This window comes from Seriola aureovittata, chromosome 18 (genome assembly GCF_021018895.1).
Source record: "Seriola aureovittata isolate HTS-2021-v1 ecotype China chromosome 18, ASM2101889v1, whole genome shotgun sequence".
NCBI lineage: Eukaryota > Metazoa > Chordata > Actinopteri > Carangiformes > Carangidae > Seriola > Seriola aureovittata.
The window spans coordinates 2,779,790-2,801,190 of record NC_079381.1 but is presented as its reverse complement, the minus strand read 5'-3'; the positions used below and the strand labels follow the sequence as shown (position 1 = coordinate 2,801,190).

General features: G+C 41.5%; 1 protein-coding gene across 1 annotated transcript; it reads left to right on the top strand.

Annotated features, from left to right (window-relative positions):
• Positions 1–196: 196 nt before the first annotated feature.
• Positions 197–20,357, top strand: slc38a9 (solute carrier family 38 member 9). Its single transcript, XM_056404231.1, has 15 exons — positions 197–595; positions 3,628–3,767; positions 6,582–6,711; positions 7,914–8,032; positions 8,124–8,187; positions 8,325–8,418; positions 9,833–10,003; positions 10,145–10,204; positions 11,520–11,729; positions 12,685–12,792; positions 14,068–14,174; positions 14,398–14,511; positions 15,239–15,387; positions 17,781–17,870; positions 18,893–20,357. The coding sequence occupies exons 2-15, from the start codon at positions 3,670–3,672 to the stop codon at positions 19,056–19,058; spliced, it is 1,680 nt and encodes a 559-aa protein (XP_056260206.1). The 5' UTR covers positions 197–595; positions 3,628–3,669; the 3' UTR covers positions 19,059–20,357.
• The last annotated feature ends 1,044 nt before the right edge of the window (positions 20,358–21,401 follow it).

The following is a 21,401-nucleotide window of genomic DNA, read 5'->3' as shown; positions in this document are numbered from 1 at the left end:
ATTATAATATAGCTTATAATATAATTTATATATTTGTGCTGACAGGGCGGTCTATCGATTACATTTGATCAGTTCCATTAGAGTGGTCAATATGATGATTTTATTCAGTACATCCTCTGTACATTAAACACACACATCCGGTCCAACAGGGGGGCGGTAGGGCGACTGAACTCTGTGCAGACCGTAGAAGAAGAACAGGCAGCCCGAGGAGCAGCAGAAGAAGAAGCAGACCTCCAGTGATGACAACAACACGAACACAACTGTTGTGTCATCAGGGGGTGCTCGTCTCTTCACCTTCCCTGCTGTCTGACTCTTCAGTCGACCGTTAATTTGTCTAACTGTCGCGTTCCTCTGCGGTCCTCCGCGGACGAGTCGTAAAGTGTCTTGACGTCTGGTCGTAAGTCCTGCTCGTTGGAGGGAACTTCTGCTGACACAGCAGACCTGAGATGAGCTGAAGACCCGGGAAGGGTCGTCACGTCAGACCGGTACGGTTCACTGACAGCAGGCCCGGGTCTGGTCCGAGAGGGGGGGGGTTCACTGACAGTTCGCCAACCTACGGTGAAGCGGGAACAGGGAGACAGACAGCCACCGCCCGGTAAGACTCACAACATGTTGTGCTGAAGTTAGCTGAATCTGGACTGCAGACTCAGCACTTTGTTTCCTCTGAATTCCGATTCATAGGAACTAGTTTAAGTAGAGGAGAGGACGGTCTCTGTGACTGAGACCTCATGGTTCAGGTGGAGACTCAGACCTTTCACAAACGTTGTGTGGTTTGTCAGTTTGTACTGAGGTGTGTTGGTGTGGTCACGTGCCACCTGAGTGCGTAGTTGTCAGTCTGATGGAGGCAGGTATGAGGAAGAAGACGCTTGACTGTGTGTGTGTTGTGTGTGTCTGTGTTGTTTGTGTGTCAGAGAGTCCTCAGACCACTTCATGTCACTGCAGGCACAGAGCAGGACTCAGGGTATGGGTCTGAACCTGGGTACCCCTAATCCTCACAGCTGGATGATGGTCCTGACCTTTGACCTATGGAGCAGGTTTAGTTCAGTTTGTTTATGTGCAGTGAGCAGAGTCAGACAACATTGACACAAATACCTAAACTGAACAACAACAAATAAACTTTAATGACTGAAAAATTAAGTAAACTCACCTGACAGTTAACAGAGGAGACCTTTGTCATATTATAGACTCAGAATTCTTCTTCTTATTTTTCAACATGACATCAATGATAAAGATAAAAATAATGGTGAGTTTATTTGTGTAAAACATCTGATAAATGTCCATGTTTGACATTGACATCTATGGTTTGAGATTAGAACACTTGTTTTTATTAACATGACGAGTTGTCGACCTCTCTCTCTCTCTGTGTGTGTGTGTGTGTGTGTGTGTGTGTGTGTGTGTGTGTGTGTGTGTGTGTGTGTGTGTGTGTGTGTGTGTGTGGAGTTGCTGACACACACAGTGAAACAGGAAGCAGAGGAGGAAAACACCACCGTACATGAGAGTAAAACATGCCAGAGAATGAACTGAACTGAAACCAGTGCACATACTGTATCTTGCATGTGGGCTACACGTTGCTTAAAATGTGAACAGGTGTTTTTTTAATAATAATGATAATTATCTTTTAAAAATTTTAAATGTTAACTAGTAGCCTAACTAGTAGTCCAGTTGGATTCCCTTCCAGGTAATGTGAGTTTTTCCATGTTCTCTGTGCAGTTTCTATCAGGGAACCACATCATGTTTGTAACCACAGGTGGCTGATGGAAGCAGTTTGTCACATTACACCACAGAGTGTGAGGAGGAACAACAGTCAGTCAACAACAGTGTTTCCATTGTAGATAAAAAGCAGACTGGTGACTGAGTTTATTCTTTACTCTCTTCTGTCTGAAGGCTCCTGATAGGTCGATGATGGTTCAAAACCTCTGACCTCTGACACTGACCTGCAGTGATATGTGTGTCTATGTGTGTGTGTGTGTGTGTGTGTGTGGTGTGTGTGTGTGTGTGTGTGTGTGTGTGTGTGTGTGTGTGGAGTTGCTGACACACACAGTGAAACAGGAAGCAGAGGAGGAAAACACCACCGTACATGAGAGTAAAACATGCCAGAGAATGAACTGAACTGAAACCAGTGCACATACTGTATCTTGCATGTGGGCTACACGTTGCTTAAAATGTGAACAGGTGTTTTTTTAATAATAATGATAATTATCTTTTAAAAATTTTAAATGTTAACTAGTAGCCTAACTAGTAGTCCAGTTGGATTCCCTTCCAGGTAATGTGAGTTTTTCCATGTTCTCTGTGCAGTTTCTATCAGGGAACCACATCATGTTTGTAACCACAGGTGGCTGATGGAAGCAGTTTGTCACATTACACCACAGAGTGTGAGGAGGAACAACAGTCAGTCAACAACAGTGTTTCCATTGTAGATAAAAAGCAGACTGGTGACTGAGTTTATTCTTTACTCTCTTCTGTCTGAAGGCTCCTGATAGGTCGATGATGGTTCAAAACCTCTGACCTCTGACACTGACCTGCAGTGATATGTGTGTCTATGTGTGTGTGTGTGTGTGTGTGTGGGTGTGTGACACGTCTGGATCATTGGTGTTTATTTCCTGGTTAAATGACAGTCTGAAGTTTGGCTCTATAGAAGCTGTGGTAAACTGTCAGTTTGTGACATGATCAGAGAAAAATCAAACTACAAACTGAATTAATTAATCATTGGTTTAACTGGCTACAGTAACCATAGTAACCCCATCAATCAGAGACCTGTCAGCCAATATGACATGAGTATTTCCACATATTGATCACAGAGGTCTATAGAGTTCATTGGACTTCATGGTCTCTGGACCTGACACACACAGGTGTCAAGAGTCTTTCTGAACTCGGTCCAGTCAGTTCAGGTTGTCCCAGGTGGACTCACAGTTTGGAGACAAAGCTAAGACTTTTGTGAATGAGAAATTTCAGTTTTTGATTTTTAATAAATTAACAAAAAATTAGCTATGACTCCAAGACTGACACTCTACTTCTGGACCACACACTGCTCTGGTCTGGATGAGGCTGAGGTGGTTCACTCATCATTCTCTCTTTGCCAGGGCGATACAGAGCAGGTACCCTCAGGGTCTGGTACCCTCTTATTATTATTATGACTGTTTTCGTAATTTCAGATTTCTTTTTACCTCAATGTGGCCATAATACATCGTTGTAATTACATGATCCTGAGCACCTGTGTTTTAACACCTTCATTATTTCATTATCGACCCCACATGGTTCATATTCCTCATGTATTAGTTGGACCATGTGATATTGTGTCGAGGAGTGGGTGTTGATCGAGGCCCAGCAGCAGCTTAATTTGGCCAAGTTTGTTTTTCACTGTATGAAAATCAGCTTTGAGGGATTTGAACTCTGCTGGAGTCAGATAATCCATCAGACACAATATTCAGTATTATAGTTCACCCAGGTTTACTGGTAGATTTTCACAGTGTGCTGAGGTGAGTGTGAACCAGTGGAACAACACAACAAGATTTGAAGAAGGTTCACTGTGATGTCAGCTACACATGACTGCAGTAAACAACTGTACCACACAAATAATGTTTTATTGTGACTATCTGTGATTGTACTTTACAACATGTGTCCTCTCAGTCAGGTGATGAGAGCTGAGCTGTAGCGGACAGTCGAGGCATCATGGAGGACGACTACAGGCCTCTGCTGAGCTCAGAGCAAACTGTAGAGAGCTACTCACACAAAGGCTCCACAGACTCTCTGGACGTCAAGGCTAAAAGGTGAATTACACTGAAACTCTACACCAATCAATACACACTACTTACCAGCACTGAGCTGTCTCTGTGAGACACAGATGCTCATAGGCTCAGGATGTTCAATAGATAACATGAAGGAGGCGTATGCATTTACTGGAAGAGGAGACACAGAGACAGGGAAACAGAGACATAGACATGTTAATAAGGAGGAGAGGGTTTATTCTTTGTTATGCCTCCATGCCGGCAACAACCAGGGCCAGAAGCATTATGTTGTCCATCTCAACATAATGGAGGCATAATAAAGAGTAAACCCTCTCCCGCTCACTCATGAACGCGGTATCTCAGTAACACCTTGAGGGAACTTCTTTAAATTTGCCACAAACATTCACTTGGACTCAAGGATGAACTGATTAGTAAATGGTAAACCCCCTCTGTTATAAACAGTGACATGTGAGACATGTTTACTGCACCAGAAACAGACCAGTTGTATTCACACCTTGTGACTTAAAGTTCTAATCTGTAACTTTTCCACATTAAAATGCCTAAAAGCAACTAGACCTATGTCCTATAAGTTGTTGATTTGTGTTCTTACATCATCCCAAAGGTTTCAATCAATTTTAAATGTGTGATGGTGTAAATGTGTCTCCATGTGTTTACTGTGGAGGTACATTGTGAGGTGGTCTGTGTGTATGAGCTGTTAAAAACTGCATCATGTCCTCACACTGTGTAAAGTGAGCTTAGACATCTTTAGAGGAAGACTTGATTAAACACATGGAGGATCTCATAGTTTCTCTTTCATCACCATGATCTTTGGATCCAGTCTGGCTCTGGTCAGCTGATAGACCGAGGCTGTTTGTGTTTTACTCACTGTTCACTAGATAATAAACAAGTGAGACTTCCTGGGACTGACAGGTAGACACTAACACGTAATATGTGTGTGTGTGTGTGTGTGTGTGTGTGTGTGTGTGTGTGTGTGTGTGTGTGTGTGTGTGTGTGTGTGTGTGTGTGTGTGTGTGTGGTGTGTGTGTGTGTGTGTGTGTGTGTGGTGTGTGTGTGTGTGTGTGTGTGTGCCCGAGCTGAATTAACAGTTTGTGTTAATTTTCATCAGTGAGGTATTTCACAGTAACCGATGAGCTTCCCGCCACATCAGTCACACACACGTGTGTTTGTGTTCATGTGTATGAACTTATGAGCTCCTCCAGTCCAGATGCAATGAACTATTTTAATGTGATCAATTTCATGTTTATAAAATGTCAGAAAACTGGAAAAATCACAAACAGATCAATGACCAACCGAAGCAGAGAGAAGCTGCCTCTCCTCACACTGCAGAAGCTGGAATCAGGAGGTTTACACAGTTTATGGCTTTTTATATGTAAGAAGCAATTTACATGTAAACTCTCTTTTTATTGCCAACATGAGAATGGATTGTAGCGTAATGTAAAAAACAGCTCCCAGCACAAAACAAAATGCCTGTGATTTATAAGTTTCATGTTCATTATCTCCAGTCTGTTACTCATCCTGCTCCTATCATCTGTTTATAACTGATGTCAGTTTAGGATTATCATTGTGCCCCCTCAGTACAGAAACATAACCTTACGATATAAAATGTCTTTAACATCAGAGCTTTGATTTAGTGACATGAGAGTTGTCATGGAAACATCAGTAATGAAGTGTGACAGCACATCTTATTTATAATGTTCTGTCTGAGCTAACTAACTGTTAGTGTTATCACCCAGTAAGTGTCACTGTGCTGAGCCTCTCTGTGAAAACTAGACAAACAGTGGCTAACTAGCCAACAGGAATGTGTCATATAAATGCAGGTAATGTATCATGTAACAAGAATAGGTTAGTTCAATGTCACTAGCTTATATTGTACTAGCAACAAGTCCTCCAATCCATACGGTTGTTCATTTGTTCCTACCCTCAAATATACGTCCCATAGGAGTGTCTCCTGAAATAGCGCCCCTATGGCGGCATGTACATGACCTTGTTGTCATGGTTACCACAATAAATATGCGACTGTACCGAGAGCGGCGTACCGAACGTTGTCGTGGTTACTATAATAACGGTAATGACTTGGTTAGATTAAGGAAAAGATCATGATATTGGTTAAAATAAGTACTTCCTCAACATCAGACGATCTTTGTTGTCATGGTTACAATAATAACAACGAACGGTCATGGATAAAAAACAATATAAACTACTGGTTTCACATGGGAATGTCATATTCCTGTGTTTTGTTGACCCATCCATCCAACGTTATATTACGTCTCCGCACTTTTCCCTTTGCTCCTGTCATAACTACTACGACCACTAGATGTCGCGTAACAACCAAACGTAACCGTGGGTCATAATAAGCTGCTGCACAGACGACCTGTGGGCTCGTTTTTCACAGGACAGTCTCTGTACTAGCTAACAAGTTGATAATGATATTACATTATAATTGAATCCTGTTTCAAAAACACATGACGTCAGTGAAACTGTAGTTTCACCAAGTCAGACGTTCTGTATCTCCACACTGTGTTTTAGTGTTGTGCACTGGAGAGGTAAATATATTCTATAATCTCAGATCTAGTTTATAGTCAAACAATAATAACAGTGGAACTTCAGTTACCTCATCTATCAACATGATCAGGTCGATCACATTCAGTCACGTCACTGTTTTGGTCGATGTCCAGGATGTTCACTCACACCTACAAAGCACAAGCAACAGGAAGCTGACGGCAGTTCACCTTGCAGCTGATGTCATTAATAACAATTTTACATACAGGGCCTTTAATGATTTAATTGATTTATTGTTTGATAGATTGAACATTGCTCCTCTCTGTCTGTTTCCAGGCCGTTCCACGTGGAGCCAAGGAACATCGTGGATGATGAACCTCAGGAGAGGGTCACTGCTGAGGCCGCCATCCTCAACAGCAGAGTCCACTACTACGGCAGACTGACGGGCTCCTCTGACAGGCTGCTGGTACGTCCACTGCATCTCTGTTCATGTAGAAGAATCTCAGGGCTCTGGTCACATGGAGCAGGTCTACACTCTTTGTAATGTTATTACTGAGACCTAGATTCACCGTGAGCAGCACCTGGTGACACTGAAAGGAAAAACTCTTTAACAGAACCAGGATCAGGGTTAGAGAGAAACAGAATGGTTTCCTCTCAGGGTTGTATTGTCACTTTCCTTTTCTTTCAGTATTTGAGTCGACCTCTCATGTTAGTATCTGGAGGGACTGAGTCGTTCTTTTCCAAATAAATAAGTAGATTGAAAGTCAGGGAGTTCACTTATAAACAGCAGGTTGTTGAAGTACATGTTTTTCTCTGACAGGCTGTAAATATGAAGCTGTTCTGATGTATTCAGTTAATGATACTGTGGTTCTACAGTTAGGACAGTGCTGCATGAGTGAATTTGACCCAAGGTTTTCAAAGTGGGAGACAGTCCTCACCGGGGGGGCTCCAATCAGATCCAGGGGAGGCTCAGTAAACAGAAGAGAGAAAAACGAGTTATTCCATTAGTTATCATGTAAATTAGCCTAAATGTGTGTGATTTGGTTAAAGACATAGATTAAAGATAGAGTAGTTTTGGTGAACTTTACTGTTTTTCCTTATTTCCCAGAGTCAGAAACTAATAAAAGCCTCAGGACAGACCTCTTTTATGTATTTGGTTTAGTTTCCAGTTATGTCAAACAGCAGTATAAGGCTAATAACATAACCATGAGTCCATAGGTATCCAGGAATCGAGCGAATCAAATCAAGTAAACTAAGGTGTGGTGGGGGGGTGCCCACTATCACACTTTGAAAACCCCTGAATTAGACTGTGGAGGATTTTTATTTGTATTTATGTGTATAACACTGTTTATTTGATTTATTGTAAAAAAAAAAAAAAAAAAAAAAAAAAGTCTGTTATTTGTTCATTTTCTAGCAAAGTGAGGTTTGTAAATATATTGGGAACCAGCTTTTGAAGAACATTCAAAGATCATACTCTCCAGCACAATAATTAACCCCAATTGGATAACCCATTGTATAATGATAAACCACAACAGTTAATCCACCATGTGGTGTCTGATTCATTTGGTTTCATGTATATTTTGATTGTATGAGATCGTTACATGTTGTTTTCATGTTGCTGTACCTGTGAGGACTCCATCTTTACTCTCTTGTCTGTTTTCCCTCCAGAGTCCTCCAAACCATGTGATCCCCCGGCCGGAGGAGATCTACATCTACAGCCCCCTGGGGACGGCTTTCAAGGTGACCGGAAGTGACCCCTCCTCTAAAAACCCCAGTATCATCACCATGTAAGCCCTGTCAGCAGCACGCCTCTCCTCATTCTTCAGTGATGAAGGTGTCTGTCTGCTGTGCTCATCACCTGCTCTGCTCTCCTCACAGATTTGCTATATGGAACACCATGATGGGCACGTCCATCCTCAGCATCCCCTGGGGTATAAAGCAGGTGATTTACCCCCTGATATTCAGAGACTGAATCTCAAATGAGTATTTTTGTATTGACCACAGTTGTTACTGACATGTCTGTGTTGCAGTGTGTGTGCACAATAAATCTGATTCGTCAGTGTGTGTTTGTGTCTTTAGGCTGGCTTCACTCTGGGGATCCTCATCCTCATCTTCGTCGGTCTGCTGATGCTCTACTGTTGTTACGTCGTCCTCAAATCCCCAAAGGCCATACGTAAGTCAGCAGCACTGGCGATTATACTGATATTATTCTGCTAATAATCAGTTATCTCTTTTTTCCTACCAGTCATCATAACATTTAAAAATGGTAATATACTGAATTATCCTGCGTGTGCTGCTAGTCATCAAAAACCTAAATAATCTGCTGTTTCCATCACTCAGCGTCTGCTTCATTCAGAAAACTTGTATTCTTTATTTCATGTAATGCGTTACACTGAAAACGTCATGCTATCTCTTCATTATATTTTATGTGATATTTCATAATTACATCCCTCTGCACACAACATTGAGGTGATGCACACTTATAAATACCTAGGTGTGCTCTATCTATCTATCTATCTATCTATCTATCTATCTATCTATCTATCTATCTATCTATCTATCTATCTATCTATCTATCTATCTATCTATCTATATCTATCTATCTATCTATCTATCTATCTATCTATCTATCTATCTATCTATCTATCTATCTATCTATCTATCTATCTATCTATCTATCTATAAGAAATCAGTGAGCAGGAAAGAGTCAGTATGTAGGTTTTTATTTTTGCCTAGTTACCCAGGAGACACTTGAATGAAGAAACTCCTGAATGAGGTTCAGTTGAAGGTCAGACTCCCTGATCCAAGGCAGGAGCAGGTTCTGCAATGGGCTCTGCAGGAGAGCTGACGTTTCCAGCTCCACTTAACCAGGAGCTTGCTTCATAACCTCCAGTGGTTGTTTGTGATGAGAGTCTGGATGTTTCCACAGAGGAGTGACTCCTGTAGCATGTACTCGTCAGCCTTCACACCTCAGAGCGGCACACACACTGACTCATAGGTCACAGATCTCTGATCAGATTTCACTGCAGCTGATTTCCCTCCCTGACTCTTCTACATGTCAGCTGTGTTATACAAAGAGAGAAAGTGGGAGGAGCCACAGGTCGTTTTCTCTCTGTTAAATTCACATTGTAATGATGAATGCAGTGCGGTGATGACTCAGTGTTGCTCAGTAGAGAGGCCTGGAAACATGTGGGACGATGTGATGATACAGTTGTGTGATGGTCACAGTTAAAATATTTAGTTTGTTCTCTTTTCTCTGGCTGTTTGGTAAAAGGCTCTAATTACTACGTCCATCCATCCATCCAATTTCCATCCATCCATCCAACCATTCATCCATCCATCCATCCAACATTCATCCATCCATCCATCCAACATTCATCCATCCATCCATCCATCCATCCAATATCTATCCATCTATCATCCATCCAACCAACCATTCATCCATCCATCCATCCATCCATCCATCCAATATATTTCCATCTATCCATCCATCCATCCATCTATCCATCCATCCATCCATCCAACCAACCATTCATCCATGATGTGATCAGCTGTTCACTGCTCTGTCCCCTCTCTGTTCTGTCCAGCCTATGTGGACACGTCGGACTGGGAGTTCCCGGATGTGTGCAGGTACTACTTTGGTAAATTTGGCCAGTGGTCCAGCCTGGTGTTCTCCATGGTGTCCCTCATTGGAGCCATGGTGGTATACTGGGTCCTCATGTCTAACTTCCTCTACAACACGGGACAGTTTATCTACAGTAAGTCACAGAGCTCTCATCAGCGCCTGCTTGTTTTGTACAGAGAGATGATAAATTATTGGTAAATTATTGATAAATTATTAGTGATTGCACCTTTTTAAATGTGTAAGAAGACCTGATGGTTTACTCGTCTGTCTCCAGACTACGCTCACAACGTCAACATGTCAGATTCACAGTTTGGAACCAACGGCTCAGACAGAGGTGAGACACTTGAACTACAACTTTATTGTTTCATTAGTCGACACACAGTGAAAGTGTGGTCCTACATTTTTTGACATTCTGATACTGTCACACAGACACAGTCTTTGGTCTCTAAGTTCACCTTGGACATGTGTCATCAAAGATTTCACCACGTCTCTCTCACGGCTCTGGTCTGGGAGGCTCAGAGTCACACAGTGTAGAGCGGCCTGTTGGGTGACCATGGCTAACCTTGAATTTAAAGCAAAGATAGACAGGATGCATCAGAAAAAAATTATTATGCTGATTAGAGCCTGTGTATTTGGTAGTAATATACAACCTGGAATCAAATCATTTTATCTTTGTTTATTGGCCAATACTTGTTTTTTGCTAATTCATTTTTCTTCATTTTTGTCAAGTTTCAGTTTTTTTTATCTTAACTGTGAAATATGAATGTATAGATATGTAAAGATGCTGGTGTACTCAAGTCCCACAGCAGTAAGGGCAGATCTCAGTGTCTTTCAGCACATTTCACTTTACAGAGTTGTGTTTATCTGGGGGAACAAAAGCAAACAAAAATATACAATTAGTGCAATGCAAGTATAATTATATATACTGCATATAAATACAGTTTTATTTATATGAACAATTAGTGCAAATTATTCTGTGAAAACAAAAACCTACAATAATAGTAATAGGATAATAGCTAGAAACAGTCAACTAAACATTGCTGTAACCAGTATTCCAAATGTCCTCATGGCTTCCTTGACTGCAACAAGGGATCTACAGCATGTTGTATATGGCCGCCAAAGGCAGCTTAAAAGGATTACACTCGAGTTGAATATTCACATCACGTTTGTGGTAAATCTATTTGGAATTACATTCAGAACAGAGGATGTGAGTGCTGCTATTAAAGTAGATGTCAGATAACACTACAAGCTCCATAAAGTCTGTTAATGAACTATATTTATAGACTATAACACTTACAGTTTCATTTACACACAACTTCTTGGAAACCACAGATGACCTGTTCAGCACTTACACTCTCACTCAGCCTTTCTGTAACAGCACAGTCCATTAATACAGTACACACTCCAGATATACAGCATGTTGTGCTGGTGTAAGTAAAGATCAGTTCTGTCCTTTCAGGTTAACTGTGAATATTTATCTAGTCACTTGTTTTATTCTGTGTAGGTACATGTGTATGTTGGTTGTGCCCTGACTGCACACTCCATCATTTACAAACAACTTGCTTCCTGAATGTCAAGCAGGAAAAAGCTCAGTTTTAGTAAATACAGTAAGAGGACAGATGGTGACGCTCTGTTGGTTTGTTTTCCAGTCATCTGTCCATACCCGAACACTGACCCTGGAAGGAACCACACCACCACAACGCTCATCTTCAGCAACAGCGGAAATGACACGTCTGACACCGGCTCGTTTGAACACTGGTGGAGCAAAACCAACACCATCCCCTTCTACCTCATCATCCTGCTGCTGCCGCTGCTCTGCTTCCGCTCAGCCTCCTTCTTCGCCAGGTTCACCTTCCTGGGTAAGATGCAAGCAGGAGCAGTGGTGTTTAGAGTATCAGAGTCATGTTGGAGATGATGGGGATATTTCTGAGTGAGGATGACAGTGGTAGAGCTGGAAAGACATTTGAAACTGGACTAAAGTTAGCTTAAAAGCCCAAACCGGTTTAAACAGCACGACAGAGTATCAGGGCCACAGTGAGGAAAAAAAGAAATCTGAAATTTTGAGAATAAAGTCAAAATATTGATTTTTGGAATAAAATCATAATATTTCAAGTAAAAAATGGTAATATTACGAGAATTAAAAATATAAAATTTTGAGAGAGAAAAACATAATTTATTGGAATATTTCATCAGCCAATCAAACAGGTGAAAAGACAGTCAGTGTCAGCTGCTGTTTGTCTGTCTAACTATAGAATAGACTCAGTTTCTGCACAATCTTTTCAATGTCCTGATGCTGAATTTTTTTCTTGAAATATTACGAATTTATTCTTGAAATTTCTCTTTTTTTTTTCTCCTCAATGTGACCCCAATGCTCCGTCATAAATAGCATTTGAGTTACTGTGTTTAAATTGACTACATATTGAGATAAAGTCATTAAATGCTGCTGAGCTAAGATTTGCTCTGTATGTAAACTAGAGTCCAGGTTTAGTAAAAGACGCGTCATCTGGTTCATCTTCATGTCTGTGTTTTGTCAGGTTACAGCTAATAAACATAAAAAGTTTTAATGTATAATACACAGTGAGATTCCTGCACTTTCCTTCTCTGAGGTTAAGGTGTGTCGTCCTCCTTAAGGTTTCTACCTGCAGTGTTATCAGATGGATGCTCCACGGTGAACTGGCTTATTTCACTAACTAACCCTGATCAGCTGTTGTGGTACTAAAGACCCAGAGTTTACCAGCTCGGGGTTCAGGTTTAGAGTCAGACCTCCGGTTGTGGGTTTTCCCTCTGAATGTTGAACTCCTGTGTCTCACCCAGGCACCATATCAGTGGTCTACCTGATCGCGCTGGTCACCGTTAAAGCTGTCCGCCTCGGGTTCCACCTGGAGTTCCACTGGATCGACACGACACAGTTCTACGTTCCAGGTAAACCTGCTGCAGGTGTTAGTGCTTCTTCTTTCCACAGATGAACCTGGTAGACATACTCTACACAGACACTATATATCTGTCTCAGTCAAAAATCAGCCCACCGACTACAGTTAGTTCAGCATGCTGCAGCTCGGCTCCTAACCCAGTCCAAACGATGTGTTCACATCCCCCTGGACTCAGCATCTCTACACTGGCTGCCTGTTTATTTTAGGATTGATTTTAAAATTCTTTTCATGACTTTTAAGGTCAGGTTTGGGCTGACCCCCCCAGCTTTTATCCCCTTATGATCCAGGACACAGTGTGAGATCCTCTGGTAGTTCACTGCAGGTCGGTCAAAGGTCTAGGTTAAAAATCAAAGGAGACGGGGCCTTTGCTGTCAGGGCCCTGAACTGTGGAACAACCTGCCAGAGGAGATCAGACTCTCTGAGTCAGTTCAGTTTTTTCTTCTTCACTTCTTAAGACACATTTTTATAAAGAAGCTTTTATTGTGTGGTTTCTTTTTCATTTTTATTTACATTGTACTTTGATTTGATTGGATGTTTTATATTTGAGACTTCTACTCATTATTATTATTATTATTATTATTATTATATATTTTCTTATACCTACCTGTGGTCGAGGTATCCTGTATATGAGGATATTGGCTCCTACTAGAACACAGTGGTATTTGTCCCTTCAGTATATGTGGGTGTATAAAGTAATCTGGACAGTGCTGCTGATCAATGTGTATAACTAGTTTAAACCAGTATTTGATTTTTATTATTTTTTATTTGTTTTATGATTAAGATTTTTTCCTCAGGGTGATGACCTTTGTTAAATAGATATTGGCTGTGATGAATTTGCCAAAAAAAGATACATTTTCCTGTCCATCTATTTATTATCCATCATCTATTACTCAATTGACCTTTTAGAAATATTTCTATATGATAATACATGAGTGAGAGAGTTTTCTTCTGTGTCTACGTCCAACTCTTCCACAGACAGACAGCTCGACTGTTACTGAGCACTTAAATGGTTCAGCGGTTCCCTGAGAGTAAATCGGATCTCCCTTACCTTCGCTGTAGCTTCCTCTGGTGCCACGTAGGGCCAGGATTTATCTCTTAATCTGTCAGTCAGAGTTTTATGAGATTTGAACACATTCATGCTCCCGGAGGGATGAACCCTGTTGAGGATCATGGACAGTTTAACCACTAGAGGAGCGCTGCAGAGGACGTGTGGATGTGTTTGTTTCTGTGCAGTTTCAGATGAATCATCTCTGTCTTGTTCTCTCAGAGTTCAGACTGCTCTTCCCTCAGCTGACTGGAGTCCTCACTCTGGCCTTTTTCATTCACAACTGCGTCATCACGTTAATGAAGAGCAACAAGAACCAAGAGAACAATGTGAGCAACACACTCTGAACATATATATATATATATACCTGTATGTCTTACACTGTACTAATCTGGTCTCTGCTGATTTAGTCCATTTTTCTGACTGAAGTACATCGTGATCAAGTAGAGTCTTCAAATAAAATATCAACTAAATTTACCAAAACACCCCTTTTGAGGAAACGCAGTAGGTAGTGATACTGTTTTTAAGGTAAATGTGTTGTGGTGTTTTCAGGTGCGGGACCTGTCTGTGGCCTATCTTCTAGTAGGACTGACCTATCTGTATGTGGGAGTGTTGATCTTTGCTGCCTTCCCCTCACCTCCTCTCTTCAAAGACTGCATCGAACCAGTAAGATTTACACTTCAGTGTCTTATTTTTTTTGGCTGGACCACAACAGTGGGGCCAGGCCTATAATCTCAAATGTCACTCACTCACTCACTGACTGACTGACTGACTGACTGACTGACTGATGATATTTCCATCACTGGTCAGCAGAGTGCCGAGCTGCAGTCTACTGAGCCGCTCTGGTTTCCTGACTGCTCTGGGACTGTGGGGAAGAGGAGGAGCACTTCCAATACACTGAGGCTCGACTCCATTACAGCAAATAAACTACTTTCATTCCATGTATCATTATTACTAAAGGTGGCAGAGGATTAACTAAACATAAGACACACAGAGCAGAGAGAGCAGGAGAGAGGGAGGGAGAGAGAGAAGTCATCGGTAACGAGGCTTTGTACTAGCCGCTATGACAAACTCTACATATCAAACAGAGGGAGTTCAGGACGGATCCAGACAGAGGCTGTGCTCTGTGTGAGAGACTAAATAACAAAGATGTCTGTCTCTGGGCTCTTTGTGATTTAAGATTTATCTGTTCATATCAGCACATGCCTCTGACACATATGGTTCAGTGGTCATGAGTCAGATTCTCTAAAAATCAGTCAGTGTCATTTTCTCTCTCTGTGTCTTTGTATGGATTCACAAACTGCCGGACCATTTTTACAGACTCACAGTTTTAATTTCCACAGAGGCTGAAGCTTTTTCAAACAATCCCCCTCCACTTTCCTCTCTCCTACAGAACTTCTTAGACAACTTCCCCAGCAGTGATGTGATGGTGTTTGTGGCTCGGACCTTCCTGTTGTTCCAGATGATCACAGTCTACCCCCTGCTGGGGTACTTGGTGCGGGTCCAGATGATGGGCCAGATCTTTGGCAATCATTACCCCAGGTAGGACCCCTAACCCTCATCATTAATGTTCCTCTTATTTCTGTGGAAGCAGACTGATGATGATGATAACTGATCATTTTTACACAAACTACATATTTTAACAAAACATACTAAGGTATGGTCAAATATTACTAACCTGAAAGTCAGACCAAATGGCAGCACCACGTTATTCATTCCGACCTGAGATGTGTCCTAGTGAGTGACTGGATTTACTTTAACAGGTCAGTTCCACTCAAAACATCTGCATCTTGAGATCTGTGTGAAACTTCTGTGGTGGATTAATGGACTCATCACGTCTCCTCACTCAAACACATGGTGTAATAAGGAGAGGGGGGCATATTGCAAACTTTCTGATTCCAGCCTGCAGCACCTGTTTTATACATGTACTGGTTGTTTCTGGGCCAGACCTGATCCACAATCATTGATCCACTTAAACCTGAGTCTTTAAGGAGATCCTGCTCAGACTCATGTCAAAGCTATGTTACATTTTTTTTATCATTTTAAATAACTGACCAAACTGAACTCTGAGGGATTAATCAGTGCCTTGCACATTTTCTTGTATTCTTCCTTAAATCTGAATTTTTCAGTCTGGAATATTTCTTTGTCTTCATCATGTCCATCATGTCCCACCAGCTTCAGGACCACCCAGATCCGGGTGTCTTTAATGTAGCCCCACCAACAGCAGCTGTTGCAGATATCAGTGAAAGTTAAAAAAATGCTGATAGTCATTTTTGAACTCATCAGATCCATGAAACTGATTATTAAACCTGCTGCAACTGTTAGTTTTGACCACTGGGGGGCAGCTGAAACAAGCTGTCAACACAACATTGGCATATCATCACCTTTTAAAGTGATATAGTTTGTCAAACAGCTGCTTATTTCAACAGATCATCCTGAAGATCCATGTGTTGTGGTGTCTGTGTCACCTGATGACTCTCAGTGTTCCCTCTGTCTTTAGCTCTGTGTTTGGTCTCCACCAGCTCCTGAGCGAAATATCTGGCTCTTTATCTGCTAAACGCTCCACTCTGTTCCAAACCAGGCAAAGAGAGTGAAACAGTAAACAGATAGACACTGAGCTGAAACTCACTGTGAAGCTCTGTGAAGCTGAGGGGAGCTACAGACTCAGCTGATGATGGTTCATCGCTAAGAGCAGAGCCTTTCACACTGTGATCTGATCCATTATTACTATAAAACATCAGTTTTAGTCACTCAGGAAGAGACTGTGTTTACTGAGGGGAGATTTTACAGGGTGCGCGCTCTCTGCTGGACAAACTGTGTGATGGACACACTGTTACTAAATGACCTCAAACACATAATTGACAGTTCTCTGCTGTCATTTCTTGTTCATCATCACTGTCATGTTCACACAGAGACATATGTTTGACAGCTGGTCACACCTTCATTACACTCAGCTGATCACCTTCAAACTCATTATGTGATCATTTACAGTAAGGGCAGTGAATGTAATCAATTATCAGTTTTTGACATTTTTAATAATGTAGGTCAATTTGTACAGATTTATTTTCACACTGACAATAAAGCTGCTCTAATCAATATGTTAATATTAAAGAATCAGATGTTTGTAATGTGACTGTGTAGCTGTTGTAGTGTGAATGATCTGTTCCATCTCTGTCTCTGAGTTGGCTCCTGACTCTCACAGACTTCACTCTCATCATCCTGTTTCTAGCTGCAGCAGCAGATGTTTCCAGATGTTTCTAGCTTCTGTGTATGACCTGCTCAGCAGACAGACTCAGTCAGCCAGAGAGCAGCTGGAGAACACACTAACATTCAAACACTACTACATGGATGATCGTGTTGCTCTGTGTCTGTTCAGTGTAATGTGATGATATGTCAGACGTGTGTTGGAGCTCTGGCTGTTCAATTATGGCAAAAATCATAGTCAGTGACTTTGGCAGCACCATGCATGTTTTGAACTTAAAAAAAAAAAGATTATGTGAGCGTGGGACAGCAGCCGAACAGGGCGTGGTCTCTCCTGACTGCATATAGAAAGTCAGTGAACTGGCAAACTACTCTAGATGATGCACTCCTACGTACGTTGCTAACATACTCCAAAATGCAACCAGGAAGTGGATGGGGGATAGTGTTTGTGGGGGGGGGTGCGGCACAACAATCGTTTCATCTTGTAATTGAAAATAAAATGAGATTAATGGCCCAGCCCTACTTGGAGCCAGTTCACCCTCATGTTCTCATCCTGCTGTAACTTTGGGCTGCGCAAACTTTGACTCCTGGAGATGAACTGTGTGTTGTTACGGTCATAAATATTAAAGTGTAGTACTATGTTATTACATGTTGTGTTATTACATTTGATACAGTCTGTTCAGTCGTCTTTAATATTTCATCACGTGATCAGTTTCCACTGTGTCTCTCTGTAGTTTCTTCCACGTTCTGTTTCTGAACCTGGTCATAGTTGCAGCTGGCGTCCTGATGGCCAAGTACTATCCCAACATTGGATCCATCATACGGTAAGTCTCATTCCCTCCTCACATGTGCTGCATGGTGACTAATGCATGTGTGTGAATGAGCTGGTGTCTGACAGCTGTGTGTATATATATATATATATATATATAAGAGGAAAAATTTACATATATATATATATTTATGTATGTACATTTTTCCTCTCTTTTCTCAAAACATATTGAACTGAGAAAACAGAGTTGAGAAAGAGAGAGAGAGAGAGAGAGAGAGAGAGAGAGAGAGAGGCTGAGTGAATCAAGGGGCTGCACAGCTCTACAATGAAATAAAATGGTAGAAAAAGAAATAGAAAATCAATACGTGATGGTCAACGAATCAGTGTGTGGGAGACGATGTCCAGGTAGCAGAGACAGGAAACTTCGGCCATGATGGCGGTGAGCAGGAGGTGAACAGTGTAATCACTGTTAGGTGTGAAAGAGGAAGACTACTGAGATTCTTCCTCAGTGATCACGCAACAAACTCCAGAATCAGACACTTGTGGGACAAACACAAATTTCTGTCAACGATTTTCTTTGAACCAATAATGCAGCCTGCCTTATACTTGACTGAGTGATGGAGTTACACCATTGGTCAGTCAGCTGTGTGTTGGAGTTTCCTCAGTGATTGTTGCTCATTCAAAATGATTTGGCGCGAACAAGCAGTGTTGACAACCAGCACCTTTGTCTGTAAATATGCTGATGTGAAAGGAGGAGAGGAGCTGGTGTGACTGCTCACTGTCAGCGTCTAACACACACATGAACCTGTAGAGAATAAAAACTTCATACCCTGCTCCATTATTCAAGAAATCATTGATCAAGTCAAACCTGGTTCTTTCTGAAGTATCCTCTCCTCCTTCATGCTTCTGGATAACGCACGTGTCACATGACTGAGCCTGGGAGTAACAAAAGAATCTAAACCTGTCTGTCTTGGTCATTGATGTTGAAGTGTTAATTCATCATCACAGACTTCAGTCTCGAGGCTGCATCAGTGATCAGTCTAACTGTGCTGGTGTTAACTCTGTCTCCTCCTGCAGGTTTTCTGGAGCGACATGTGGCCTGGCTCTCGTGTTCGTCTTCCCTGCTTTAATCCACATGATCTCCCTGAAGCGTCAGGGGACGCTGCGCTGGCCCTCAGCCCTCTTCCACAGCTTCCTGATCCTGCTGGGCCTGGCCAACCTGCTGGCTCAGTTCTTCATGTAGAGACGGTCAGACGTAGATGCTCTGAACCAATCAGAGGCAAGACTAAAAGATGTGCTAGATTTCAGATGGAAAATAATGGTGTGTGTTATCCCAGTTAGGCCATGGCTGCCAGTGTAATGCCCTGATAACCCACAGCACCCTGCAGACGGTCAGCGTTAATGTGTGTGGCTGTGATGTCAGATTAAATATCACACACTCAGAGTGATGTCATTTGTAAAGGTTTCCATTTCAGAGGAAGAAGAGGAGTCAAATGTCTCGGTTTGATAACATTATCTTTTTTATTTTCCAGCCCGTGGTATTTCTATGATCAAATCTTCCTGGGAGATAATTTCCTGAATGATACTGTTGATTATTCCTGCCCAGACTGATCCCAGACCTGCCCAGGCAAACAGTGTGTTGAAACTGTTTCTTTAATAACATCAGCAGCAGCAGGAACCTGTGGTGTGTGTGTGTGGTCACGAGCAGGGGAGTGTCTTTTAAACTATTAAAGCTCTGTTTTTATCTCCGTTCAAACAGCAGCTCAATCCAGCACTAATTCTACTACAGCGAGTGAACTTTAAAGCGGCTGTAATCAGTATTTTTATAATAACAATGGATCTAATAATAATGTGTAATATGAGAGGCTTTGCTCTTTGTGATGAACCTACAGAGAGTCTGAATCTGCAGCTTCACAGAGCTTCACACTGAGTTTCAGCTCAGTCTTGATCCGTGTCTTTTCCAGCTGCAGCAGATGTTTCCACTGTCCTCTACCTGCAGACAGACTCAGTCTGAGCAGCTGTTGAACATAGTGGATTTCCATCAGGAGCTGGTGGAGATCAAACATAGAGCTAAAAGAGAGGGGACACTGGATTGAGATTCATCACCTCTCCACATGAATCACCATGGTGATGTGTGGAAATAAGCAGCTGTTTGATAACGAGGTCACTGTCTGTTTAAAAGGTGGTGATACGTCAGTGCTTCACTTCACTGCCCCCTAGAGACCAAAACAATCAGTTACTGCAGGTTTAAATTTGTTACATGTGATTTTATTTTCATATAGATGTGTGTCTGTCTGACACCAGGGAATCATTACTAACTTTGTGATCATATAAACTGTTGTATGTTCTGAGGACAGCCATGTTCTGTTGAAGAAACTTTATGCACAACCTTTTAATTTTATGAATAGTGTTGATTTACATGTTTGACATGTTTATATGACGCCTATATTCTAGCTGCTGTCCTCAGTGTGTTGTATTTTTTATTAATGATAGGATAGACAAAGGGAATGTGTGTGTGAAAATAAACCATATCAGTCTGGAAGAGGAGGAGTTTGGTGTTTGTATTTTAACCCAATGTGAAGAATAACTGGTTTATTTTATGTAGGTCTTACTTTAGTAATGTTAATTAGTCATTAGTAACAATGTTCTTGCAAAGTTAGTTAGAAATGAAAACAGTAAAATGATCATCACAGATGAGTAACGGTTTCAATTGGAAGTTATTGTTTTCATGTCATTTTCACTGAGAAAATATAAAAAGTGATGTGATCATCAGGAGAATATGATTTATAGGCCGGGGCGTCTCTGTAGCTTCACAGCGCTTCATTTCTGATCTGCTGTGATTCATTTTCTCCTTCATCAAAACATTTCAGCTGCTGTGATTTGAACATTGCACTTGACCACATTGAGATTTCAATAATACTTTGATTCATTGTTCAGCTCTGTCTAAACTGAAGTGGTGAGTTCAATGTTACTGTAGAAATGGTTGAGAAAATGATGGAAAACTGGATTTATCTGGTCAGATGATTTAAAGCAGACAGAGTGTCGGGTCAGTGGGATCTTCAGTTTAGCTTCTGAAGCCTTTGAGCTGTTTACAGTTCACAGTGACACTGTCTGCTTTAAACGATCACATGATCAGAGTGAATTCTCTTATATTCAACTTGATCACAACCAGTTTATTTACAGAGGGAACAGATCAGTAGACGGTGTAGTGTCCTTGTGTCTTTAACCTGTGTCAAAACATCTGGAGTCTCTTTCCTCATATGATCAGTTTGAAGAACAGTCAGTAAGCCTCTGAATGAGCTGGTTTACTGCATTAACATCATAAACTGTGACCTGATCCTCACAAGTGTAGACAAACAGTGTCTCTGACCTGATATCACACAAACAGTTGAAGATGAGTCTTTATTAAACACAGTCTTTAATCATTTTTGGTTCTGGTGGAAAAAGTCAGTGAACCTTGGATTTATTAACTGGTTGAACTTCCTTTGTCTCCAATAAGCTGGAAACGGCAGCTGGAGCTCCCTCAGGGGCGCAAACCTGTCACCTGTCACTTACATTTATCACCTAAATACGAGCGGCCCCTCGA